This window comes from Lissotriton helveticus, chromosome 11 (genome assembly GCF_964261635.1).
Source record: "Lissotriton helveticus chromosome 11, aLisHel1.1, whole genome shotgun sequence".
Taxonomy (NCBI): domain Eukaryota; kingdom Metazoa; phylum Chordata; class Amphibia; order Caudata; family Salamandridae; genus Lissotriton; species Lissotriton helveticus.
In genome coordinates this window covers 527216652-527238832 of record NC_136072.1, presented here as the reverse complement: position 1 = coordinate 527238832, position 22181 = coordinate 527216652, and the positions used below count along the sequence as shown (strand labels likewise).

At 45.0% G+C, this 22181-nt stretch overlaps 1 protein-coding gene across 1 annotated transcript in view; it reads right to left on the bottom strand.

Moving 5' to 3' along the window:
* The window catches only part of LOC144791485 (gamma-glutamyl hydrolase-like), a 144409-nt gene that overhangs the window by 65626 nt on the left and 56602 nt on the right, over positions 1–22181 (bottom strand). The window contains exon 7 of the mRNA XM_078666179.1: positions 15519–15612. Coding sequence (XP_078522305.1) covers positions 15519–15612 — 94 coding nt within the window. The remainder of the gene's footprint in view (positions 1–15518; positions 15613–22181) is intronic.

Sequence of the window (22181 nt, the reverse complement as noted above, 5' to 3'; positions counted from 1 at the left end):
ATATACACATAAGACTTTTTTTTTAAATGTTTTTATTATTCAGCTTGCATATTACATAGCATTTAAGCGTAACATGAGAACTATGAAATCCATAAAACAAAATTATATTTACAAAAGAATAGAAAGTGCAGAAAAAATAAGACGGCCGATAGACATAGGGTAGGTAGACAAATAAAAAGAGGTTAATGAAGCGGGCCAGCACGACAACAATATTACAGCGTTTAACCAAGCCGCTAAGCCAGGTCAGCCAATCAATTATTCTGCCAATGAACAAATGGAGCCTAAATTCGCAGCCCCCTCTCCCGCCTCCTCTTGCCTCACCGCATGGACACAGCAGATTCTAAATTATGCAGGGCCAGAATCCTGGCTCTCCAATTCACAAACGTGGGAGGATCTGGGCTAATCCATTCAGAAGTGATACATAGTCGCATTACAGACATCGCTATGAATATTAAAGCGATAGAACCACAGATATTTTAAGACTAAAATTAATAAATGTTTTGACATCTTGAATAAATAAATCAAGTTTGGGGCAGCTGAAAACATATGTATATCGTTAGCAGCAACTAGGCCACATCTCGGACAACTATGGGCCCCATTGCCCACCCATTTGGAAATTTTAGCCGGGGTGTAGTAGAGATCCAATAAAGCCATATATGATTGTGAGCGCAGGCTCCCAGATGTTAAAACCATATTAGATAACTCCAGTGAATGAATGATATCGGTTCCTGACCGACCCGGTTTGTTATCCCATTTAGAGTTTTGGTGGGGTAGGTCATCAGGAAGACCCAAAAGAAGGTTTTGATAGATAAGGCCTATTTTTGATTTCTTCAAAATCAAATCCATAAGTAAATTTTTAACAAAAAAAGTTGGATTTTTAGTCAGAAGTCGGTCTAAAAAACTGCGGATCTGCAGGTATTTAAAAAATGTGTGCGAGTCCAGAGCAAACTTCTCTTTAAGAAAGAGAAATGGGGCAAGACTCTCCTGCTGGGCTAAGTCACCCAAAACTACCATGCATCCTCCACCTAAATGTGATATGGTCTTGGAAGATAGGTGGTAATAATCTAGCTGCTGCGAGGGGTGTGTAATAGTTAATATTAGGGCTTGACCATTTCCCCCGTACCTTCTTCCAAACCGAATACATAGCCATGATAACTCTAAATTTGCTTTTTTTATAGTAACTAGGTTCAAGAACTGTTAATAGCGTTCCTTTCACATGCTCCCCTAGGCCAATTGCGAAAATCGAGGGGCTGCAGCATACTGGAAGTACTGCTCTGTCCCTAAAGAGTGGAACAGAAAGATGTTGTAATAGGGCTGCCCAGTTATAAAGCATCAAATTGGGGAGTGACCACCCTCCCCTATCCACAGGCAACTGCATCCATCTCAAGGCCCTTCGTGGCTGACGGTAGCTCCATAAAAATTTATTACAGCATCTCTCTACCCTGGCCATGCTAGTCTGGGCAAATTCTAATGGGATGGTTCTAAAGAGATACAAAAGTTGGCCTTCTGCGCTAACTCTGACACTGCGGGGACACTCTGTTTGTTTGCCTTCCCTCGCCTCCTACCTTCGCCGACCTTCTCTCCTCGCCACTCCCACTGCGCGGAAGCCGCTTCGGGGGAGGACCATCTCACCAACGCTGCCAGCTGCTTGCTCAACCGAGCCCGAGGACCATCAGTGGTGTAGAGAGGCTGCGGGGGAGTAGCGCGGCAGGGACTCACTTTCCCAGGAGTCCCTGCCTGACCAAGCAACATCCGGTCAGCGCCCCCTGCGTGCCCCGCCCACACCCGCCCTACCATCTATATCAACAGGAGTGGAACCGCCTCGCGGGGCGGGACGCCCGGGGCTAAGCCCGGGCAAAGGGCGGGCCCTCTGTGGCCCTCAGAGGCCAGAAGAGGCTGGGCTGGGCCGCACCTCTTGGCGGTGTATTCCCATCAGAAGTAAGTCGTGTGAAACTTGGTCTCATTGCTACCTATTCCAATGTCTACCACTGCGCGTAGTTCCCCCTCAGCCATCGTCTCTGACAAAACAGGGGGCTTGGTGAATGGCACCTTAGACAATTACTTCTCTAAAGCCACCCTTGAGGGATCCAAAGACCTTTCATTAGCCGAGCGCCGGGCTGACCGACGCCGTTCTATTGAGCGAATTAAGAATAGGGCACTGTCTGAACCTACGCCTGATTCTACAGCATACAATGAAATGAGTATTGATACCACGGACGCTATATTAACGGGGGACAGTGTGCCACTATTGTTAAGGGAGTGCTTAGCACCCTCTATTGGCCCCACACAAACTGACTCAGATATTACTTCTCATGATCCCTCTGTCACTATTAATGGATCCAAGATTATAATATCACCTACAGTTAGGCCAGGGAAGATAGTAAGAGGGAAAATATTAAGGCCTCTACCACACAAAAACCACGGTCCGCCACCTACAAAAAAGAGACGTCACAGATTGGATCCAACCAAACCAAAACTGAGCCATTCTGAGTTTGGGAGGAAGGCTAATCCTATTTGCACTGAAGTCACAGGAACCTTAGTTGCGCAGGAAGCTGCAGAATCAATGTTAAAATGTTCAGCTCCTCCATTATCTACTCTTCATTTGGTCTCTGAGCATAATACTGGACTTGCTCCAAATGTAAAAAACACCTGACCTATTCCTTCTAGCAATTTACTAGATAACATAGAACTTATTGTGAGGAGTTACACGCTGGCCATAGTTGAAAGATTAAAAGGAGTGGAGTTAAGATTGGAAAGAATAGAGGCAGACCTGGCCATACATAGTATCGCCTCTAGGACCACAGGAACGAAAGGTCCAATAATAGCAACAATCCCCAGCCAAGCATCAACATCGTCGCACATTCCTTCATCTGACATCGTCGCGGCAACACCTACTACTACCACCCCTTGTGACAACCTGAAAACAGTTATACCAGCTGCAACTAAAAACAAGCCCATAAGTACTTCATCTGCATCCAAACATCACCCTAATCCAAAACAAATTCAGGCTAAAACACTAGCACCAGTATCAGCTGCCACCCTGAACCGTATTCCGCATACTGTGGTTGATAAAAATCTGGCTAGGGAATTCTTTGAATGGGCAGCCAAGAATGGAGGCGGATGAAGCAAGATATACAAGTGGAGTCCAAGGCAGGAGACTACCTACAGATCTCCCGCCAGAAGCCATACCTTATGTGGTGGTACTCACTGGGGTACCTGTATTAGCAGGAAACAAGTGGGAAGGTTTTTTTCAACTTAAGAATAAGATCATGCACTGGCTAACGACACATCGACCAAAGGCCAGTAATATAAATGGTGAAATAATACATGTTCGACGTTTGCCATGGTTAGGCGGAAGACCCAAGGACATGGGGGTGACGTGGTCGTGGTAAACTTTAGAGACAAAAATGCAGTACAATACATTCTGTCCTGGCCTCATGGCAATGAGATTAACTGTATCATACCGCGACCTCTAACCTACTTTTATCCAAGATCAATAGTACTTCCACACCAACTGGCAACTAGTAAAGCTCTCTTTGACAATTATTTTTTCAATATGGAGCAAGCTAGAAATCCTGTTCACATGTACCAAACAGCTCCAACCACTGTTATATCTGGATGGAATACCGTACCCCCGAGACATATCATAAGTGAACACAGGGGAATGGCTCACTCATTACCATTCACGCCGCTGGAGTTATCAAATAGGTTTGGTGTATTCAGTGGTTTGGAGGAATGTGATTGAAGTTTATTGAACAGGGGAGGAGGGGGCGGATGTGTAATCAACTGTAACACTGTCGGAGACAAGGAGGTAGAAGGAAGTAGTTCTCTGATGGCAGAAAATACCGATGTTGCAATTGGGGTCGGTGCCAACAGCAGACCGTCTTCTTTTATTCGAGTAGGCAATCGTGGGTCAAACGTTACATTAGCTACATTACTTTCATGGAATGTAGCGGGGGTACGTGCAAAAATATGTGATCCTGATTGGAATACTTATGTGAATACTTTTGATATTTGTATGCTACAGGAGACATGGGCCACTGACCCGGTCCACAGAGTGGGATATAAAACCTACCAAATTGAGGCTGTGCCCTCAAGTAGAGGTCGAGCCTCAGGAGGCCTACTCATATGGATCAGTGTATCTATCAATATCGGTATAAAAATGTTAAACACCAATTTTTTAGATATCCTTGGATTGGAATTAACAACTGAGGACAAAAGGGTAATTAACCTCATAAATGTGTATAATAGTCCTCATCCATCCTATAAGGTGTCACCATGTATTGAAAAATTAGAGACTTTTATGGACACCTTAGAGCCAGGCGCAAGTGTAATCCTATGCGGGGACCTGAATTGTAATTATGAACCTATTACGGGTATGGCCAACCTGTTTGAAGACGAGGACATGGCCAATAAGATACCTCTCCTGACTGAAAACGGAACTGTAGCTGGGACTACATTAGCCCTTCAGATCACTAGGCTATTAACTACCCACGGCCTAAGGGCCTGTAATGGGCGTATGCCATCTGATAGCCCAAAAGTTCCTACTTTCAAGAGGCGAGACTACAAAAGCAATTTAGACTATGTTATCATTTCTTTTGACATGTGGCCATATACAATTGACTTAAAGGTCAAAGAAAGATTTGATAGCGACCACAACCCTCTGGAAACCAGCTTTCTTAAAAGTTTACTAAAGGGGATGGGTAATATAGAGGAAGGTGTTACACAAGTTCAATTGCCTATACAAGATAACATCATAGTCAGCAATAATCGAAGGGCTGTTAAGTGGGCATATGTATTGGAAAAAGAGGATCTCTTATCCAATATTTATCATACTTTTGTAAACACATTTGAATCTTATTGCCCATTAAGATGTGAACCTGGGGAATTCATTAACTTACATAGGCTCCTCTTTAGTCAACTGGTAGACCTTTTAACAAAAAGACCAAAAAAAGGGACTGGTACAGTAAATGCAAAACCAGCAGGGAAACCCTGGTATAATAAGAAATGCCGTGCTGCGAAAACAGCCTTGATCGAGGCAGTTAAAAGGAAAAGTCCAGAGGAAGTCAAAGATAAAAGGAAAGCATATAATAGTCAAAGGATTCAAAATTACTTTATTCGGTTAAAAACAAAATAACCATGAAAGTAGCATGAAAGGTACAATTTACAAGAGGTAGAGTAAACTTTTTTTAAAAATCACAAAAAAGGAAAACAGCAAAATTAGGTTCATATATACAATAAAAACAATCAGTCTGTATGAATTGATTTACGACATTTAAAAACTAATTTTAAAAATTCTGCAATTGAGGCAACCATAAAAACAGTTTCCATTTTCTGGCACTCTGTAAACGCTAGGCGGCATCTATATACATTTAAATCCGTGAGGATAGGGATGATGAGTTTCTTTCGAGGAAGAGTATAAAATTTACAGAAGAATAATATGTGTATATCGGATTGTTGGGATACATCATCACATGGACAAAGACATAAATCCTTCGACCAACAATTCATCACGGGGAACGATAATGTCCTAAATACAATATTCAATCTAAAACGGGTCAAAAGGTAACGTTCATGATTGGACATGTGCAATGAAAGATATGGCTGCAATTTTTCTCCACATAGAATCCCCTGGTGGACGGAAACAGTCCTTTTTCTCGCCTCTTCAATAAGTCTATTTTCCCTGAGGTACGCCATACACAGATTTTTCAAATCTCTTCTGGAGATATATTCCATTGATTGTGGGTCCTCAAAGTATTGGAGGCAACTTATTTTTTCAAGGAAGTTTCTAACGTAGCCTATCCATTTAAAATCACTGATATTGTCCAATGCCATGATATCCTCTAAAATAGCCCGATTGACAACACATTCATCATTTGTCCAAACCCTATGCCAAAGAAGGACTGGCTGAATTTTAATAATATCGGTAACATAAGGTGTTCCCAATTCAGCATGGCATATCATCGTTGCGGTACTTTGGGGTACGGACAGAATGTGGCATAAAAACTTGTTTTCCATGATCTGAATCGCACTAGTATTTGAATACCCCCATAATCCTGCACCATAGGTGACTACAGATATACAGGTCGCATTATAAACAGTTAAAATCCCCCTTAATGGGTTTTTTACCTAATTTTTTCATAAAGCATTTTAGGGCCATAATGGTCTTAGAAAATAACAAAGATCTAGCATGGATTGCTGTAGTCCATGAGCCACTTTCATGGAACAATATCCCCAGGTAAGGGAAAGTAGGGGTCCTTTCTAAGGGGTTGGAGTTTATAAAGATTGGCTTCAGGTGCTTGTTTGTTCTAGGCCCACAGTACATGGATAAGGTTTTAGAACAGTTGATTTTCAAATCTAAACCAAGCATAAAAGTGTTAAAGGCTGTAACCAAAGTTTGTAAGGCCATTGGTGTGCGTGCCATCAGAACAGCATCATCAGTGTACATCAGTGCAGGGACAGGCCTACCTCTCACCATAGGCATGTCTCTGCCGTCCTGTACGAGGTGCTTCTCCATTCCATTTATATATAATAAAAATAGGAAGGGGGCTAGGACACACCCTTGGCGCACACCCCGACCAATCCCAAATTGTCGGCTGCATTCGCCATTATTCCCGTATCTGACACTAGCAGTGGCCCCGGAATAGAGCTCTCTCAAGAAGCATATAATGGCATTGTCTACCCCCAATTCGGCCATAATTGACCATAATTTAGTGTGTGACACACAGTCGAAAGCTGATGTTAAATCAACAAAGGTGAGGTATAGACGTTGTTTTTTAACCTTTATATACTTCTGTTGCAAGGTGAATAAATTCAGACCTTGCTCTATGGTCCCTAAACCCTTTTGAAACCCAAATTGGAAATCACTTAAAACCCCATTATCCTCAGCCCAGCTTTGCAATTTGGCTAAAATCACTCTCCCCAAAATTTTTATAGAAGAGTCCAATAAGGAAATTGGCCTATAGCAAGTACAACTTAGCCTATCCCCTTTCTTGAAGATTGGGACTATTACCGAAGTAAACCAGGTAGGAATTAGGCTATTTTCCAGAGCGGCATTAAAAAGCTGAACCAACAGTGGCCCCCATAACTCGGTGTTAGCCTTATAGAGGTCGGCTGGTATACCGTCTGGTCCTGCTGCCTTGCCCCCCTTGGTCGCCTTCAAGCTTGCTATAACTTCAGGAAGGGTTACAATTAAAGTTCTCGATGTATCTAAATTTAGCAACCCCACATCCTGGCCTGTTTCAGGGGTTGGTTCCACAACCTTATAAAGAGAGGAAAAATGAGCCACCCACTCATCTTCTGTGATGGCAATTTCCATGCGTGCTTTTTGTTCATGTAGAAGGGGGGTATTAATAACCCTCCAAAAAGCAGCCGGATCCTTTGAATTAGAGGCAGCGCATAGATTGTCCCAAGCCTCTCTTTTTATCGAGGCCTTCCTATCCTTCAATGCTGAATTATAGTTCTTCCTTGCAATTCTAATTAGGATTACGTCCCGTGGTCTTTTATGAATTGCATGTCTGAGCTTTGTTAAGGCTCTGGTGCAATTCCTATCAAACCATTTCCTATTGGACTTTAGGGAATTTTTCCTTTCAACCCACAAAGCTTCCTTAATTGTACTAGAGATGATATTAAAATGTGTTATTATATCACGGTTCTCTGCGTGTACATCTAGGCAGATCGAGAAACTACTCATACATTTACTCAATATTTTATACTGGAAATCATCCGGGACCAGTCTGCTCCATTTAAGGTTGTAGCCATTTTGGGCAACCAACCTCACGTCCTGAACCATTTGGTTCGGACATTCTCTAATATCCTCTACGACAAATAGGTTCTCCATTTTTAATACTTGTGGCAGATGATCACTCAGTGGTAAGTCCATGATGTTTGCACTAATCAATCTGCTCGCGGAGCTAAGTGTACATAAACTAAAATCAATAATAGATGAGGCACCCCGCCCAACAAAAGTTGGGACAAATGTCGTAGTCTGGTGTGCTAACTCATTAGAAAATCCAAAATTAAAGTTAAAAATCATCTCATTTAATGAATCGCCTAGTAGGGTATGTTCAACATGCGTCAAATTGACATCTTGTTCCAGCATTAAACCACAAATACCCTTTTGGCCCTTTTTGCAGAGAGTACAATTAAAATCACCCCCCCATAATAACATAACTTCAGCCCTCTTGCTCTTATCGAATTCGTCTTGCATTTCTGAAGTTAGAGTGTCAAGTACGTCCTTAATCATGCTATCTGGACAGTTATTATAAAAATTGAAAAGAACCACCTTAGGACCCTTCCTTGTGTATATCACTATTTTTTTATAGTAACTGGATCCAGGGGAAAAGGAGATTTTATCGTATCCCAGGAGATTAGATATGTATACAATCAACCCCCCCTTAGGTCTCCCGTATACCCCACCCACCGCCGGGGTAAAGTAAGTTTTATAGCCATTAAGATGTATCGGCTTGGTGGCCCAAGTTTCTTGAAGGGCTAATATTCCCACGTCGGTAATGGCCTCACCCCAGGTTGGGTTGGTAATCTTTTGTTTTAACCCGGCCACGTTCCAAAAGAGCACCTTACAGTAATCTTTTCCTACAGGTGAGATATCTACAGTATTCCCTAGTCTTCTGACCAGGCTCCCTTGTATAGACTCATCCCCCACCTGTATTTCTGGGGTTTCCTCAGACCCCAGACAACTTATAGAACCCAGACCCACAGGATTGTTAAGCGGCCGTTCATCTTCCTTGAACTTAGTTTCCTCAGACCCCAGACAACTTATGGAACCCATACCCACAGGATTGTTAAGCAGCCGGTCATCTTCCTTGAACTTAGGGAGTCAGTCCACTGCTTCCAAGCAGTCAAACCGGTTGTAACACGGGAAAAACGGAGGAAATTGCATTTTGCCTGTCCATCCTGGGTCATAACCTTGTGGATTAAAATAAGGAGCCCTCCCTTTATGTTTCACAGTGTTCCAACCATCTTCATGCCTCCCATTCCACTGTGTGTTGAGGTAGTTATTAGCAGAAGCCTCACCAGTATTACCACCAAGGTGTCGTTTGTCCCTGGTCCAGCTCCACCTATTATCTGGTTGTTCACCCTCAGGGTAAAAGTAGGATAATGACCTAGCCACAATAGACAACCCATAATTTCTTGGGGGCCTCGATGTAATAAATTCTGCAGTGCGGGGATTTTCAAATGTTATCACCACGCAGTCACCAAGCGTCCTTTTTTTATTACTATTATACCCCACCCAAGGAGCCCTTTCGACCATAAGGATGTTGCTTTTAAAGGCTGGTGGGAGAGGGTAGTTATCATTTAACCAATGTATTGTTTTATTTACAAGTCCATGAGAAAGGACTGCGCCAATCACAGGAGCATTAGAACATCCTCACTGGGATGTTAAAGAAAGCCCTCACTCACCACCTAGTGATGACATGCTTCATCATCGGGCCCCACCAAAGAGACCGAATGTCTCTTTGGTGTGCTGCAACGCCAGAATTACTGCGGAGCGGGATGGTGAGTAGAGGGCGTGTTGTGTGCAAAATTATACTAGTGAGTGATGGAGGTTAAAAATGTCAGTAGTGTATCAAAGAAAAACTTTATTAAATGATCACTAAAGACAATGAAATTAAAAATTATGTGAGGGACCAGTCCACTTTAATTGAGTGGTGGGTTCCTACAATGTTGTCGACATGTTTCTTGCCATTGAAACGGTGTTAATTTACCCGGCAATTCTTCAGGACTGGGTGTGTGATAAACCCCGGCGGTATGAGCACGCTAAGGCCCACCCTAACCTAGGGACGTGAAAGTCGGGGTCCAGTCTGAGGGCGACGTAGGTGGACCACGGGTGCCGAGCGTCGAGGGCGGTGTGCCGAATACGCTTCCACCCCCCTCCTGAGACCCATGGTGTTTATTCATAACACCCAGAAAGTGCAGAAACGATCAGTAGAAGCCTCCTAAACCAGGAGTAATTAGGGATAAGTCTCTATTCCTAATTTTTTGCACTTTTTGACACTATTTGATTTAATTTTTTTCACTTTCACGTCCCTAGGTTAGGGTGGGCCTTAGCGTGCTCATACCGCCGGGGTTTATCACACACCCAGTCCTGAAGAATTGCCGGGTAAATTAACACCGTTTCAATGGCAAGAAACATGTCGACAACATTGTAGGAACCCACCACTCAATTAAAGTGGACTGGTCCCTCACATAATTTTTAATTTCATTGTCTTTAGTGATCATTTAATAAAGTTTTTCTTTGATACACTACTGACATTTTTAACCTCCATCACTCACTAGTATAATTTTGCACACAACACGCCCTCTACTCACCATCCCGCTCCGCAGTAATTCTGGCGTTGCAGCACACCAAAGAGACATTCGGTCTCTTTGGTGGGGCCCGATGATGAAGCATGTCATCACTAGGTGGTGAGTGAGGGCTTTCTTTAACATCCCAGTGAGGATGTTCTAATGCTCCTGTGATTGGCGCAGTCCTTTCTCATGGACACTCTTCTTTTGCTTATGAAATATTGACCGGGGAACAAGAGTGTCCGCTTACTCTCCCTGTCTCTCTTTTTGAAATACTTATTTACAAGTCCCCCATTATTTTCATTTGATTTATTGTCAAGTTGGGGGACTCCGGTAAGGACCACAACATATGGTGAGGCTTCTGGCGGTAAATGTATGTTTCTACGTGTCTCCCTTTTTTCAACATTAACTTTATCCTTGGGGGTTTGTGTGAGTGGCACTACTTTGTCAGTTGAAGTTGGGTTTTTAGATGATGGTGTAGGTATTGGGGGTGGATTAGTGATGGATTTTGGAGGTGGATTAGTGGTAACATCGCTTTTAGCAGCTGTGGGTGGTCTGTTCATAGTTGGGTTTTTTTGTGGAACTTTATTGTTCGGATTGAAGCTAGGTGCACTAATATCTTTATGGATGTTAGACAGTATTTTTTCCAGACAGCGTAGCCTCACCTCGATAGGTTCTAAAAGAGTTTTTAGCATAGCATAGATGTTATTATTACCCATGCTTAGGCTACTACTGTCCTCGCCCCCTCCAGCTTGATTATCAACTACCCCACTTAGTTCCAAGATCTCCTCCAAGCTACTATCCAAGATGGTTTCATCTGGCAGACTTAGTGTTATGCCCACGCTTACCCGTGGCCCACCTACGGTGTCATTAATAATGGGGTGAGCATCTAGGTTGGTGCTCACATTCAAAGGAATCGGAGCCAACTGAATAGGGTCAAGGATTTTGCTAGCCTGGGCTTTTTTCCCATTTCGAGTGGTCATTTTAATGGGCTGTTGTTTAATAATCTTTTGTTTAGGGATAGCCCCCTCCTTCCTCCCCCTTTCAATTAGGGTACTAGCTGTATGTTCATTCTCAGTTGCAGCCAGGCCGTTTTCCAGCAACAAGGAGAGATTTGGGGTTGCCTCCAAGCCTTCCTGCGATGCTGGTAAGTCACAACCCTGGTCCTTATGTACCATTACGAGTGTTTTTGGAGCGGATACACTGTTAGGTGTGCAAGCTTGTGCAATGTGGCCCAGAGAGGAACGCTTTGCCATGGCTAAATCTTGGGACACCCTTCTGTCCATCAGTATGATCCCTTCATCAATAAGCGCATTTGTGCGTACTATAAAATCGTCTAAGGTACCAGTTAGTTTCTTTGCCCCAGCGGCTGCCATGCTTCTGGTCTCTGGATGGTTCATGACAAGCCCACTAAATAACCCACTATACAGCAGATAATGCTTACGGCCAAATACCCAGTACAAATCTTGATGCGAAAAGGGACTCAGGGACTCACAATGGTATGTTATAGCATGATTTAGCCAACTTACAGTTATGCAGTCTCGATGTCCTTTGGCTACTTGCAAGCGGGCAAAGTGTCTGGCCCAGGCCAGGCTCCGCGGGCCTCTGAGGGCCCAAGAGGGCCCGCCCTTTGCCCGGGCTTCGCCCCGGGCGTCCCGCTCGCGTCCCGCGACGCGGGTCTCCTGCTCCCTTTAACGGGCTGTCGCTGCGCCCTGCGCCCTGCTGGCGCGTTCCGCGTCACTCCGTCGCGCCGCCGCGGTGCCTGCCGGGAGTTGTGGTCCTCCCGGAGCGGCGCGGTTTGCTGTACCCGGTGTGACTCTCGGCGGTGGGCGGCTTCCTTGAGTGGACTGCTGGCGTGGTGTGACTCTCGGCGGTGGCGGCAGGTAAGTAAAAGTAGTTCCCCCCGCTTTGCCGGTCTCCTGCTCCCTTTAACGGGCTGTCGCTGCGCCCTGCGCCCTGCTGGCGCGTTCCGCGTCACTCCGTCGCGCCGCCGCGGTGCCTGCCGGGAGTTGTGGTCCTCCCGGAGCGGCGGCGCGGTTTGCTGTACCCGGTGTGACTCTCGGCGATGGGCGGCTTCCTTGAGTGGACTGCTGGCGTGGTGTGACTCTCGGCGGTGGCGGCAGGTAAGTAAAAGTAGTTCCCCCCGCTTTGCCGGTCTCCTGCTCCCTTTAACGGGCTGTCGCTGCGCCCTGCGCCCTGCTGGCGCGTTCCGCGTCACTCCGTCGCGCCGCCGCGGTGCCTGCCGGGAGTTGTGGTCCTCCCGGAGCGGCGGCGCGGTTTGCTGTACCCGGTGTGACTCTCGGCGGTGGGCGGCTTCCTTGAGTGGACTGCTGGTGTGGTGTGACTCTCGGCGGTGGCGGCAGGTAAGTAAAAGGACGACTAGGTCCAAGGAGGAACCAGACCGAACTACTCGGTCTCTTTCTCTGCATGGCGACCCATGAGGCTTTTTACCAAGAAATAACAGAAAAAGCTTGAGGGAATCCCCCTCTAACAGCTACAGCGCCTTAGCGAGCGCGACACATAGTCAAGAATTGACACAAACACTTAATATAGTTTATTATTATTTAACTTGCACATTATCACGTTACACTTTGGTCCTGAGGAAAGCCAGCTTATAATATAAAAGGCACTGGCAGAAACATGTAGACCACACTGGACACGGGAGGTCATCATACACTCCACTTTGTCCTTTTGCCTTTTTAAACAGCTAACAGAGGCCCAGTTTATTAAATACTTGTTAACCCTCGGGTGCTGGGACCTCCTGTATAGCTTTTTAAACTCTCACTTCTCACTCCTTCACTGCACACGCAGCAATATACCAGCTCCGCAGTCACCTGGCGTTGTAGCACACCCGGGGCACATTCGGTGCCACTGTGGTGGGCCCGATGATGAAGCATGCCACCGACTAGGTCGGTGGGTGAGGGCTTTATAAGGAAAACATTGCTTTTTCCTGTCTATTGTCTGACGTACCAGAGTCACTTAAATCCCCCCTCCCTTTAAACTAAGCTAGTCCACATTGATATTTACAGAAATCTGGCCTGACATAAAATTGGCACCCCTTCCCCGATCTCGGTCTGTCCGGCCTCGCTAAATCATACAGCTTCTCTCTGGCCAAGAAATTGAGCAGAGATATTAAGATAGCCCGAGGTCTGTTAGATGTTTGGCCAGAGTGCTGTTTAGGCTTGAACGGAAACCGGTGGGCGCGCTGAATTTCCATTTGCCAGTCCCATTCCTTCACTTCAGGGAATGCTTCCGTGAATAGCTCCACCACAAATCGGCGAATATTAGTTCCCTCAATGCCTTCCGGAACCCCCAGAATCCTCAAATTGTTTCTGCGGGCCCTATTTTCCATGTCCACAAGCTTCCATTGAACATCTCCCCTATACGCTTGGATTGCCTCAATAGCATTCCTCTGGGTAGACATGTCATCCTCCAAAGTCGAGATGCGAGTTTCTGCTTCGGCTACCTTAGGTGCCGTTTCTGCACAGGTTTTGATAACTCTACGTAGTGAATTCTGGACCCTGCGGCAAGCTGCTTGCGCACAGGCACTTTCCTGGCGGGTCTCTTCCCGATGGGCAATGATTGTTTGATAAATTATTGCCAGCGTCATTTCCCGCGAGGGTGCCCCCAGGCTAGGGTCAGGAATCTTAAGGGCTGACTCTAAAAGGTTGGATTGAGCACCCGGCTGCATTGTATATGAATAGTCCCAGGCTAAGGAGCCAATCACCTGATCTGGATCTTGAGGCAGTTTACGAACTGTAGATAAGACATTTGAGATAGCCGCAGAATTCAAAACCTCATTTGTGCGCCAGTCCCCCGTTACACTATCTTCGTCGTCCGTCCAGTTCCTATCTAAACCATTATCGTCCACGGAAGAACCAGTATGTTCCGATAGAGAGAAAAAATTATCACCGTCTGTGTCCCCATCAGTATTTATTGAGGCTGGTGGCAAGGGAGCTTGGATAGCCTCTACATGTGTGTGGACACTAGGTGGCGGCAAAGAGAGCGCTGCAAGTGAGTCTATGAATAAGTGATTCTGAGGAATCTGCGCCAGAGGGACTACATCTCCCAGAAGGCCATGGGTCTGTGCAGATAAAACCATTGTGGATTCAGTGCAAGTCAAGGTTCCAGAATTATAAGCGTCAGATACCCCGAATCTGTTTGTACAATGCCTACTGAGCCCCCATTTGTAACATTTAACGGTGCGACTACTGATGGTGTCTGAGAGACAACATCCATCTTACCCGCTGCAGCTGTGGGGGCTTTAGTGGATGTAGAAGCTGTTGGCTGTCGAGTCTTTGCTGTCGCTGGGCTGTGAGGGGTCTGAGGGGTTTTATTAGTACTGGCAGCCCGTGTCTGGAACATTGCAGGAACTGGTACAGTTTTAGCGTTTTTAAGATTTTTGGCAGGTGGAATATCTGCATGAGCCTTCTTTGCTCTGTCGGCTGAGCGCGCCACCTGTGTGGATGGGGGCTGGGGCACCAGAGGTTTTGCGGGAATCCGAGGCTGGTTCTTTGATAGCCCCTTCGGAGGGCATCACGGCGTTTTGCGAGCAGAGCAGATGGAACTGCTGAAGCCGCCGTGCGATAGCAAAGCCGCTGCAGAGCAGACGCCACGGAGCCGGGATCAGCTGTGAAGGGCGGCGTCGATTTCTCACAGGCAACCGCAGCATCCCGCTACGAACGGTAAGAAAAAGAAAGTCGTTGTTTCCAAAGCTGCGGATTACATCCGTTTAATCCTCTCGTTTATGGGCTATTGCACCGGCAGGGCATCCAGGCAGGGAGAAGCGCTATGACCAGTTTACTCGGCCAGAGTAGCAGCCGTCATCTTGCCCCCCACCCACATAAGACTTCTCAATCGAAAATAAACAACATATTTCGAAATAAATGTATTAAGCCTTCTAATCTTTGCTTATCTTCTCATTAAAACACAGTGATCAGGGCAAATACATTTACAACATTCTGTTTCAGTCTCCATTTTGTCAAAAGTGTGTGCTATAAAGTCATAGGTTTATAGAGGGCAGTAAAATATAGGCAATGGTACGCTAACCACCAATGGAAAAAGTGTGGGGTCTCCCATGTTCATGCCGTAAAATACCAAGGACTATTTGGGTGTGTCAGCTTTCTAATTGGAGCCAAAGTGATGCAATGAGGCAGGATCAGGCGCTTCTTTATGGATACAATGAGGAGCATAGTATATGTGTCGGGACTCACCTTCCATAGTGGACACAAACTCCAAGCCCACTTGATCTCTGTTGGTTGAGAGGACATTGTAGAAGTTTCTGAGGTTCTGGTTGCTATGAAAGGTCTACAATACAAGATATGAAAAATAGGTATGTGATCAGTCAAGCAAATATCTACTGAAAGTACACATAGGAAAGGCGTATTCTCACTAAGAATGTCTTCAATAAGATACTGAGGTGGCCTCCTATTCTCAATAGTCAGGTGGCTAGAGCCACAAGATTCTATGCCTGGATTTACAAATTCACCTACTTCAAATGTCTCAGGTTCTAATACCTTTTATTGGATCATGTGAAAATGAAGAGCAATATTGGTACAATATGTTCGATTACAGGGTCTTGTAGATTTCGTCATCAGATAGAAGATGCAGTAATGATTATTTCCTTAATGCTCATGTTAGAAACTTCAACACTAGGCTAACAGATCAAAGGCAAATATGAAAAGGTTAGGTTTGGTATTGGAGTAATAGTCTTATGTTAACACTGAAAATTTAAGAACAGAAAATTACTGGTTTCAGAATTGGCAAGTTAACAAAGTAACCTTTAATCGAGGAAATGTATAATTGAGCCAAGCATGGCCTTAGAAAATAGCTCTGGCTTTGGCTGCCCAACTATTATCTTTGCCAATGCTTTTATATATTTAAGGGTCGCTGATACAGTAATATTGGTAGAGAACATTGAAACTGTTTCAAATTTTAAAACAAATTGAAATAATCATCAAATGGGAGTGCCATTCACCGATTTCTATGAAATTAGCTCAAGTGGTTAAAATACCTACTGCAGAGCACTTCTTGTAACCTACATGTCACAGTTGGGAATCCTAATAGGGCAGTTTAGTATTTCAATCAGATTGTGTTTTATAGGACACATATACAGTGTTACAAAGGGATAAAGGAAAGCCATTCTGAGAGCCAACAAAGGAAGAAACGGGGAGACATGAGGAAGAGTAAGACAGAAATGTAGAGAACTCAAACAATGAGAGGTAAAAAAAAAACTGCAATATATTCTCTAGGCCCATACTAGAGTTGCAGGGTTCGGATTTTTGACCCCATGACACTAAGGGCACTAACGACACAGTCATTGTGGAAATGTGAATCAGAAAACCAGTTTAACTAGCAACCAATACACAAACCACTGAACAACTCTGCATAAAAGTTTTTTTTTCTGGTGATAATCAGGCCCATAAGATGGGTCAGGGACAGTTGGTGGACACCCAAGCCCTCTTTCATAAAGGAATAACACTCTTCAAAGTCCCTACACACGGAATATGCATTCAAATGTTTACTTTATAATCCTAACCTAGTGCATATAATATGAATTATAACCACACAGAAAAAACAGTAATGCATCAAAGCAATTCATAAGTAATGAAAACAATAGGAACAATTCTAACCTGGTTACTGCATCATGTAGTCTTAACACCCTCTGTGCTATTTGTAGGTGTTATGGTTGTTCTAGAAGATTAATAAATAAAATGACTAAATCTGAAGTTCAAAGGTGGGTCCCCATCGCAAACTTGTTTTCAGAACTATAGGTGCTTAGTGTTCTGTCTGGATAGCCAGCCAGCTATTTCGGTCAAAAGCTGTGGTTAAGAGCAGAGCCTGTGAGTCACCTGTGAAGGCTACCCAATACACAGCATCCTTCTATTGGATTCGGTGTTAAAGGCATGCTCTTTTTGTCCAATAGGCCTAGTAGAAAGCTCCTCTCTTAGCTATTTAGAAAAAAAACAATGGTTCTTGATACACAACTGCATGAAGCAAATTCAGACCAGAAGGTAGGGCGTCAGATGGAGATAGGATTAATACACAGACCAATAAGGAGTCCAATTCCATTTAATAAATTGATATGTGAATTGAAGTTTTTAAAAAGTGCTCGGTTTCTTAAATATACATCATTAACCGTTCAAAAATGAGTAATGTCCTACAAAGGCCATCTTTAGAATTTAAAGAGGCCCAAAAATGGCTCGTTATAGCATAAGTCTAAGCTAAGGCATGTAATGTGATTTTTTTTAAATTAGGATTTGGTCAAAAAACCTGAGGAAAGTATTTAACATAAACACTAAACAGAGTTTTGCCAGGGATCCTGCCGAACATTGTTTGAATGAATATTATATAGGGCTGAGCCCAAGAGCTTGATCAGCAGTGTTAGGATAAACATTCCACACATCTGAGCTCTGGAGCTTGTTGCAGGCTAGCTAGAATAAAAAATAAACAGCAAGTGGCAAACCATTTTTGCAGTCATTAACTGTCCAGAACCTCTATGTTTTAATAGGACTTAATAATTGTATATTCAAAAATAAATGTTTAACTATTAGGAATGTATTTAGATAATGCTGAGTTATCACCACGCCAAGGCCGATTTGCAAAATAGATGAACATGCTAGGAATGTGCATTTGGTAAAATCACAGTTACTTTCACTTGTAATTTGCCGGAAAATTACAAATTTCATGCTAAAATGAAGGATTTCAGCAACAGAAAAACAAAATATTTACAACAAAACAGCAAGGATAGTGAAACAGAGAAATTCAAGAGATATGCAGAGAGAGAGAGAGAGAGAAAATGTTTGTGAGGGACAGAAGAGATGGAGAAAGAGCTAGAGACCAAGAAAGACTTCAGGAGAGACAGACAACGAGGGCAGAGAACGTGAGATTGTGTCCTGAGAGAGTGCAGTATGAAGATTGTGTCCCTGCGCTGTCACTCACTGCAGCCTGGCCAACAACTGTGAATACTGACAGCATATAGAGCTTAAAAAAACATAACTAAGATGATGTCGTTATGAAAAACACAGTGGTACAAAAGGGGGTGGTGATGGACGGAGCATCTGAATCAATCAAACACTCACACCCAGTCAACAGATCTGGGTTTAATCCATCACCGTTCTTTAGCCCACTCTACCACCCCAGTTCAGACATGGCCGTATGCAAATCAGTCTGACCCTGTGCCTCATGGGAACAGTCCAGCCCGAACTGCCAAGCCATGCCTTCCCTGGACCGGAAACAAGCTTCCGAGGACCGGTTTCTGGCATTTCAGCCGTCTTCAGCCCGACTTGCTTGAATCCAGTGGCAAAGTGAGCAAGGGACTCACGTCTGAGCATACCCTGCCAACTTATGGTAAACAAAGTGGTACAAAAGGGGGTGGTGATGGACGGAGCATCTGAACCAATCAAACACTCACACCCAGGCAACAGATCTGGTTTTAATCCATCACCGTTCTTTAGCCCACTCTGCCACCCCAGTTCAGACATGGCCATATGCAAAGCAGTCTGACCCTGTGCCTCATGGGAACAGTCCAGCCGGAACTGCCAAGCCATGCCTTCCCTGGACCGGAAACAAGCTTCCGAGGACCGGTTTCTGGCATTTAAGCCGTCTTCAGCCCGACTTGCTTGAATCCAGTGGCAAAGTGAGCAAGGGACTCACGTCTGAGCATACCCTGCCAACTTATGGTGAACAAAGTGGTACAAAAGGGGGTGGTGATGGACGGAGCATCTGAACCAATCAAACACTCACACCCAGTCAACAGATCTGGGTTTAATCCATCACCGTTCTTTAGCCCACTCTGCCACCCCAGTTCAGACATGGCCATATGCAAATCAGTCTGACCCTGTACCTCATGGGAACAGTCCAGCCCGAACTGCCAAGCCATGCCTTCCCTGGACCGGAAACAAGCTTCCGAGGACCGGTTTCTGGCATTTCAGCCGTCTTCAGCCCGGCTTGCTTGAATCCAGTGGCAAAGTGAGCAAGGGACTCACGTCTGAGCATACCCTGCCAACTTATGGCGAACAAAGTGGTACAAAAGGGGGTGGTGATGGACGGAGCATCTGAACCAATCAAACACTCACACCCAGTCAACAGATCTGGGTTTAATCCATCACCCTTCTTTAGCCCACTCTACCACCCCAGTTCATATGCAAATCAGTCTGACCCTGTGCCTCATGGGAACAGTCCAGCCCGAACTGCCAAGCTATGCCTTCCCTGGACCGGAAACAAGCTTCCGAGGACCGGTTTGTGGCATTTCAGCCATCTTCAGCCCGACTTGCTTGAATCCAGTGGCAAAGTGAGCAAGGGACTCACGTCTGAGCATACCCTGCCAACTTATGGTGAACAAAGTGGTACAAAAGGGGGTGGTGATGGACATAGCATCTGAACCAATCAAACACTCACACCCAGTCAACGGATCTGGGTTTAATCCATCACCGTTCTTTAGCCCACTCTGCCACCCCAGTTCAGACATGGCCATATGCAAATCAGTCTGACCCTGTGCCTCATGGGAACAGCCCAGCCCGAACTGCCAAGCCATGCCTTCCCTGGACCGGAAACAAGCTTCCGAGGACCGGTTTCTGGCATTTCAGCCGTCTTCAGCCCGGCTTGCTTGAATCCAGTGGCAAAGTGAGCAAGGGACTCACGTCTGAGCATACCCTGCCAACTTATGGCGAACAAAGTGGTACAAAAGGGGGTGGTGATGGACGGAGCATCTGAACCAATCAAACACTCACACCCAGTCAACAGATCTGGGTTTAATCCATCACCGTTCTTTAGCCCACTCTGCCACCCCAGTTCAGACATGGCCATATGCAAATCATTCTGACCCTGTGCCTCATGGGAACAGTCCAGCCCGAACTGCCAAGCCATGCCTTCCCTGGACCGGAAACAAGCTTCCGAGGACTGGTTTCTGGCATTTCAGCCGTCTTCAGCCCGGTTTGCTTGAATCCAGTGGCAAAGTGAGCAAGGGACTCACGTCTGAGCATACCCTGCCAACTTATGGCGAACAAAGTGGTACAAAAGGGAGTGGTGATGGACGAAGCATCTGAACCAATCAAACACTCACACCCAGTCAACAGATCTGGGCTTAATCCATCACAGTTCTTTAGCCCACTCTGCCACCCCAGTTCAGACATGGCCATATGCAAATCAGTCTGACCCTGTGCCTCATGGTAACAGTCCAGCCGGAACTGCCAAGCAATGCCTTCCCTGGACCGGAAACAAGCTTCCGAGGACCGGTTTCTGGAATTTCAGTCGTCTTCAGCCCGGCTTGCTTGAATCCAGTGGCAAAGTGAGCAAGGGACTCACGTCTGAGCATACCCTGCCAACTTATGGCGAACAAAGTGGTACAAAAATGGGTGGTGATGGACGGAGCATCTGAACCAATCAAACACTCACACCCAGTCAACAGATCTGGGTTTAATCCATCACCGTTCTTTAGCCCACTCTACCACCCCAGTTCAGACATGGCCATTTGCAAATCAGTCTGACCCTGTGCCTCATGGGAACAGTCCAGCCCAAACTGCCAAGCCATGCCTTCCCTGGACCGGAAACAAGCTTCCGAGGACCGGTTTCTGGCATTTCAGCCGTCTTCAGCCCGGATTGCTTGAATCCAGTGGCAAAGTGAGCAAGGGACTCACGTCTGCTATATTTTATAGTTTGAACAGCAGCCAGAGGGGCCCATTTCCTTCCTAGCACTAAGGCCACTAAGGCCGACACACTGGCTATGCTGTTGCTTGTCAGTGGGTCTAAAAATTGTTCAGAATACATGGTCATGCAATCATTGGCCTCTCTGCAGAGTACACAGAGCAAGCTTCATGTGCACCAGTTGCAATTGTGATTTTCTACAAATGTGTGAAGGAGGTACACAGCTGCGTTGTGTTTTTTGAGGGGGTAGAAAAGTGAAGGAGATGCGAGGAAATGCATTCAACAGAGAGTGAAAAGAAGGTAATAAAGATGAAAGCGATGAAGTGTAAGATGTGCAAATGGATGAGATGTGGAGAGAAAAAAAGGCGTACATGTCCAACATAGAGAGAACATTTCCACAAGCCCCAGTAATGATTAATTCAGTCTCACAATTTCGGAATTGAAACATTTTCAATATTAATTGTTGTGAACAAAGTCATTGTTGTTACTAATTTGTCTTAATGGACTAACAACTATTGACTATTGATTGTAGCCCTGGCTAGATTTAAGTGTAAGTCAGTTATGTTATATATTTGGATGCAATCACAAAAAGCACCAAAATATTGGTTGGGGTCACACTATGGAAATTACAGAAATATAGTTAACCTGTTTAAGCCGCACCTTAATAAGCCGTCCCTTTTAGAGACCCATCACATTTTTCATCCCATTTAAAGCCCTGGGAACATGTATTAGAATGACTTAGGGGCACAGGCATCAAGTAATGCTTTTGCGAGTCCTTAATTACAATTATTAAGGAATGCAATTAGGGACTCTCAAAAGCCTATGCATGTAGAAATTGCTATTAAAATAGCGATTTCTAAACATTCCTTAATTGCGACTCGGAGTCACAATTAAGGAATGGCTTCCCATTCATTCCTATGGGCCTACAGGCCCATAGGAATGAATGGGAAACTGCATGCGCAATTTGCGAGTACCAATAGGTACTCGCAAATTGCACCTGCAATTTTAAGGGTGCAAAGGTGTCAAAATGACACTCTGTTGCACCCCTGAAATTGTGATGTGCACCCATGTCGCGCATACACATGCTCAATGAAGAGTTACGCAATTTAGATAGTTATTTCAGTACTCAGAAGGAGGGTACGCCCTGGAGCACGCAACAACTTCATAGACGAAGGTTAATCTAGAGTGCAAGCGTGACTACATTTATTTCGCGCATACACATGCCCCAAGGG